This window comes from Cebus imitator, unplaced genomic scaffold (genome assembly GCF_001604975.1).
Source record: "Cebus imitator isolate Cc_AM_T3 unplaced genomic scaffold, Cebus_imitator-1.0 Scaffold254, whole genome shotgun sequence".
In the NCBI taxonomy this organism is placed as follows: Eukaryota; Metazoa; Chordata; class Mammalia; order Primates; family Cebidae; genus Cebus; species Cebus imitator.
This window is the reverse complement of record NW_016107569.1, coordinates 2,791,044-2,797,177: the sequence shown is the minus strand read 5'-3', so window position 1 is coordinate 2,797,177 and position 6,134 is coordinate 2,791,044. Positions and strand designations below refer to the sequence as shown.

Below are 6,134 nucleotides of genomic sequence, written 5' to 3'. Positions count from 1 at the left end.
CGGGGGGTGGGGGTGGGAGAGGGGCGGGGCCGAGGGCGGGTCAGCGGGTCAGCGGTTGGGAGTCCCCGCGAGGCGTGGAGACCCCGGGAGGTGCAAGGCAGAGGTCACCGTCTAGCTGTCTCTACCCTGTCCCATATGTCTTCTAGTTGGTGTGCACTCTCCAACTCCGTCTAGTGTCCTTGATCGTAACTGTTAGAGTGGTAGGAAAACAACCATGTTGATCAGGGAATGTCCTCTAATATTCCTCGGGTTAGGGTCAGTACCACCCACAAAGGTGACAGGTGGAGACTGCCCCGCAAAAACATGGCTGCGCACAAGCCAAACTTGACGCCCCGCACAATCATGGCGGCCACAACGCCAGCCGTTTTGACTGCCGTTAGCGAGCAGGGTGTGTGGCGGCCGTTGGCGCGCATGCGCCCCGCGGGCCCCGCACTGACATGGCTGTTGCCCGGGTCCGCGCGACCGCCGCGCGTCGGCAGTTAATAGGCATGCTCCCTGAGCGCCCCGCACTGACATGGCGGCTGTCTTCGCTGGGGTGACTTTAACTCTCGGTTTTCGGTTATAGCCCGCCGGCGCTCACTTGTTTTCAGGAAGCTCGAAGTGTTTGGTGGAGCCAGGGAGAGGAAGGGTCGGTGAGTGCGGCGGTGAAAGGCGAGAGGGGACTGCAGGCATCTGGGCTGGCTCCTGGCCGGAGCAAGATGGCTGAGGGCGAGCGGCAGCCGCCGCCAGGTAAGGCCGGTGGGGCCGGGCTGGGGTGGGGTAGGATGGGGGCGGTGCCAGGTGTAGGGGGCTCAGGAGAGCGACAGTCAGGACACGGAGGAAGTGAGGGGCAAAAGCTGGGGGAGCCCGAGGAGGAACAGAGTTGAATGGCCTTAGGGGAGAGGTGGGTGGTGGGGCGCCTCTGGGGCGGGAACCTGGGGTTGCAAAGGCGTGGTGATTGGGGCGCAGCTTTGGGTTTTGGGGGAGCCCGAGCTGCCCGAGTGCCCGGTGGGTAGCGCCAGAAGGGGCCCTTTTGCATCTCTGGGCAGTGCGTGCTTAAGTAAGCTGTTGACCTGGCGGGGAAGTTGCCTGGGAAGGAGGCGAGAGTAATTCCGGAGGCTGCCGTTGTTATTAGGCGCCCCATCCCCTGCGCCTGCCTCGCCCCAGTGTTCAGCCTCCACGCCCTGCTCATCCCTCATCTACCTACTCTGGTTTCAGTGCCTGAGAATTTATTGAGGGAAACTGCCCGTGGTGTCTAAACCCCTAATTTTAAAAGGCTGCTTGTGAAGGAGGTTAGTCTTTCTGGCATCTCCTCCTGTAACTTTTGTTTACACTGTACCCTCTTTTTAGTTCATCTCAAATTACTGAGATGGAGGTGCTACGGAGACGCCCTTTCTGGAGAAGAAGGCTGTTTGACAACCTACCTTGAACTAAGGACTGGCCGTAGATAACTTTTACATTCCCGGCAGAGGGGTAAATAGGCTGGCTCACCAAACACAGCTAATGTTTTGAAAGCATTTGATATTCCTGGTATCCTGTCTCCAATTTTGTGGTCCTGGGAAGGTCTCAGGAGGGAGAAATTTTGAAAATCAGAAGAGGCATCCCCTCCATACTCCCCAAAACAGATAAACAAAGAGCTGGGCTCCGTTTCTTAGGACACTGAAAACCAGACATTTATTTTGTACAAAACCTCTGTGTGTGTGCCCTTAGAACGGGGTATCCAATCTTGTGGCTTCTCTAAGCCACAATGGAAGAAGAATTGTCTTGGGTCACACTAACAATAGCTGATGAGCAAAAAAAAAAAAAAAAAAAGTCTCATAATTTTTTAAGAAAGTTTACAAATTTGTGTCTAGCTGCTTTCAAAGCTGTCCTGGGCTGAGGATTGGACAAGGTTGTCTTACAAGTTCTGGTAAGGGGGCTCGGCGAGGTGGCTCACACCTGTAATCCCAGCACTTTGAGAGGAGGAGGTGGGCGGATCATGAGGTCAAGAGATAGAGACCATCCTGGCCAGCATGGTGAAACCCTGTCTTTACTAAAAATACAAAAATTAGCTGGGCATGGTGGCATGTGCCTGTAGTTTCATCTGGGGGCCCTGGGGTGAGGCAGGAGAACTGCTTGAACCCGGGAGGCAGAGGTTGCAGTGAGCCAAGATTGCATCTGGTAATGACTCTGAGCACGGTGGCTCACACCTGTAATCAAAGCAATTTGGGAGGCTGAGGAGGGCGGCTCACTTGAGATCAGGAGTTCGAGACCAGCCTGGCCAACATGATGAAACGCTGTCTCTACTCAAAATACAAAAATTAGCCGGGCGTGGTGGCATGTGCTTGTAATCCCAGCTACTCAAGAGGCTAAGGCAGGAGAATCACTTGAACCTGGGAGGCAGAGGTTGCAGTGAGCCAAGATTGTGCCACTGCACTCCAGCCTGGGCAACAGAGCGAGACTCCATTTCAAATCAAAGTTCTGGTAGTGACATCAAGAGACAGGAGATATAAGGCAACCACAGTTATCAGTGAGATGAATGTGTCTCTGGAGATGAATGGGGGTGGGGAGTAGGGGGAGAGAGAACCTGTGCCCCGAAAGAGAGGAAGGCTCAGGGAGGTTTTCCATGGCTGGAAAGATCCAGGTCCCTGGACATGGTCCTCCTCCTCTTCTTCCTCTTCTTCTTCTTTCTTTTTTCTACTCCTTTTTTTTTTTTTGAGATGGAATCTCACTCTGTCACCCAGCCTGGCTCATTGCAACCTCCGCCTCCGGTGTTCATTCGATTCTCATACCTCAGCCTCCCGAGTTGCTGAGATTACAGTGCCTGCCACCATGCTGGGCTAATTTTTTGTGTTTTTAGTAGAGACAGGATTTTGCCATGTTGGCCAGGCTGGTCTTAAACTCCTGGCCTCAAGTGTTTCGCCCACCCCAGCCTCCCAAAGTGCTGGGATTACAGGCGTGAGCCACTGCACCTGGCCAAGAAGTTCCCCTTAACTCAATGTAGTGATGAAAACTGGATTTTGGAGTCACACAGATCTGGCTCTGCCTGGCAGGTCATAGCCTCTGTGAGTATCAGGTACCTCTCTCTTTTTTAAAATTTATTTTTTTTCCCCAAGAAAAGAGCCTCAGTTATTTCTTAAAATGAGGCTAGTATACTCTCGTTAGAATGGTAGTATGTGTTCTATAAGAAGATATGGGCAAAGCATAGGACATAGTAGGCAATATAGTAGGCAATAAGTAAATGCTGATTGCTTTTATCTTTTTCAAAGTTTCAAAATTGTGTAGGTTGGACATGTAGACCAGTATCAAATGGCTGATGATAATACTGTATGTTAGAGTCTTTGTTGGGGGGCTTAGGAAGGAACATTTCTAAAATTCTGGATGTTACTTTTATACTGTGAGATTGTTGGGAATCCAGTGTCTCTTGGAACCTTTGTCAGAGACATAATCTGAGGCTGGAGAGACTGTGGATGTGACCTGTTTTATCACAGCCCTGTCTTTGAAGTCTTGTTTCTTTGATTTGGGATTGTGTGTTCTGGCAACTTGTGTGTGTTTCATCAGTAATTTGTTATAGTGCTTCCCGGTAAGGTAGCCTTTTCCCAAACATGGACTGGCCTGAAGGCTTTCTTCCTGTGAAGTGTCCTTGTGAAATAATGTCAGGAGGGCTCTCTCTTTTTTTTTAATTTTTTATTTTTTGAGACAGAGTCTCACTCTGTCACCCAGGCTGGAGTGCAGTAGCGTGATCTTGGCTCACTGCAGCCTCCAAGGAGGGCTTTCCCTCTGCAGGGGACGGTTGTCTCACGCTTAGAAGAGGACTGTAGGTTCCCAAAGATCATTTGCAAGTTGATTATATGGAATGTGGGACACATTTTCCCATAAAAGCAATGTGGTTGGGTTACTAGTCTGACCTACAAAGCTTTTTATTTGGCATCTTACTTGAAGTGCCAATTTACTAATAGCAGGGTCCTCAGTTTTGGGTTCTGGGAACAGAGCTTGCAGGACAGGTGGGAGGAGGAAGAGAGCTTCTGGTCTCTTTCTGTGGCCCAGGTTTGAATTAGGCAGAGATTTGTCTTTCTCTAAACTCAGATTCTCTGTCCTTCTCCTTAGGTCTCCAAGTCCCCTGGCACTTTCCTTTTCCTCAGGACCTCTCCAGATAGGCTGTTTCTCCAGATGTTTCATGTTCAAGAAACTTCTTTTTTTTTTTTTTTTTGGGGGGGACGGAGTTTCGCTCTCGTTACCCAGGCTGGAGTGCAATGGCGTGATCTCGGCTCACCGCAACCTCCGCCTCCTGGGTTCAGGCAATTCTCCTGCCTCAGCCTCCTGAGTAGCTGGGATTACAGGCACGCGCCACCATGCCCAGCTAATTTTTTGTATTTTTAGTAGAGACGGGGTTTCACCGTGTTGACCAGGATGGTCTCAATCTCTTGACCTTGTGATCCACCTGCCTCGGCCTCCCAAAGTGCTGGGATTACAGGCTTGAGCCACCGCGCCCAGCCAAGAAACTTCTTAGGTCTCTGTTCCTTTTTCTCCATGTAGCTGATGTCAGCTAGGTTTTAAGAGGAAGGCAGTGGGACAAATTGATAACGTGTCGTGAGTGACGGGTAGTCCTTTACTCTTCAGCGTCACTCTTTCACTTTGCTCTAGTGAGAGTTTGCATTTTTATTTATTTGTTAATTTATTTTTGAGATGGAATTTTGTCTTGTTGCCCAGGCTGGAGTGCAATGGCATGATTTCAGCTCACTGCAACTTCTGTCTCCCAGGTTCAAGTGATTCTCCTGCCTCAGCCTCCCGAGTAGTTGAGATTACGGGCATGTGCCACCATGTACGACTAATTTTGTATTTTTAGTAGAGACGGGGTTTCTCCATGTTGGTCAGGTTGGTCTCGAACTCCCAACCTCAGGTGATCCACCCACCTTGGCCTCCCAAAGTGCTGGGATTACAGGTGTGAGCCACTGCACCCGGCTGAGAGTTTGCATTTTTAAAGGAAATGCTTACTAATCTAACACTTCTCCAACTGTAAATTCAGGTCTACAACTCTGTATCCAAAACCCTCGGGGTCAGGTGTGTTTTTAAATGCAGAGTTTTTCATATCTCAGAAGACACCATCCCATAAGGAAAAAAATTATTTCAGCAAAATGTATAAATACCCTCAGTAAGTCAGATACACAAAGCCTGTACATGTCTTCCTATCAGTTTAGGTTTCATACCTAATGGTAAACTTGTGTATAAAAAAATTGGGTTTTCAGAGCTTTATGGATTTTGGAATTAAGAAGAAAGGATTGCTTTGTAAAAAAAAAAAAATGAAAAAGAAAAGAAGAAAGGATTGAGGGCTTGTATTTCTGGGTCACAGAGTGAAGGGAGTCCTGCAGTGTGGTGAAGAGAGTGTTGGCTAGCAAGGGCACTTCTAGGAAGCAGTTGGCTTTGGCATTAAGTTTGCCTCTAGGTCAGCATGGGACTTCTCTGGGTTTTCCTTTCCTATACCAACTGGGAAATAGAGAAACTCTTGCTTTTGTCTGATTACAAAGGTTCTATATGCTTTTTTCTGTTGCTGCTATTTATTTTTGAGATAGGGTCTTACTCTGTCACCCAGGCTGGAGTGCAGTGACATGATCATGATTCACTGTAGCCTCGACCTTCCAGACTCAAGTCATCCTCATGCCATAGCCTCCCTAGTAGCTGGGACTACAGTCACACATGCTACCATGCTGGGCTAATTTTATTTTATTTTATTTTTGAGGTGGAGTTTTGCTCTGTTGCCCAGGTTAGAGAGCAGTGGCATGATCTCGGCTTACTGCAACCTCTGTTTCCTGGGTTCAGGTGATTCTCCTGCCTCACCCTCCCGAGTAGCTGGGACTACAGGCATGCGCCACCATGCCTGGCTAATTTTTTTGTATTTTTAGTAGAGATGGGGTTTCACCATGTTGGCCAGGATAGTCTCGATCTCTTGACCTCATGATCTGCTCACCTGGGCCTCCCAAAGTGTTGGGATTACAGATGTGAGCCACCACGCCCTGCCTTGTTTTTAGAAGTAATATGTGACTTAGAAGATGGAAGTCCTATATAAATCACATCCCCTAGAAATGACTATCAGTAACTTTGATATTTAATCTTTTACATTTTTGCAACACATATACAGTCATGCATCACTTTTTTTTTTTTTTTTTTTTTTTTTTTTT

The 6,134-nt window shown here is 48.5% G+C and overlaps 1 protein-coding gene across 2 annotated transcripts in view; it reads left to right on the top strand.

The window, feature by feature from the left end:
* The first annotated feature begins 407 nt into the window (after window positions 1-407).
* The window catches only part of PTPA (protein phosphatase 2 phosphatase activator), a 37,384-nt gene continuing 31,657 nt past the window's right edge, over window positions 408-6,134 (top strand). The window contains exon 1 of one of the 2 annotated variants that reach the window (XM_017499127.2): window positions 408-729. In XM_017499127.2, the coding sequence (XP_017354616.1) occupies window positions 699-729 (31 nt within the window). In that variant the 5' untranslated portion in view covers window positions 408-698. The remainder of the gene's footprint in view (window positions 730-6,134) is intronic. The other variant, XM_017499125.2, reaches the window with a different exon arrangement.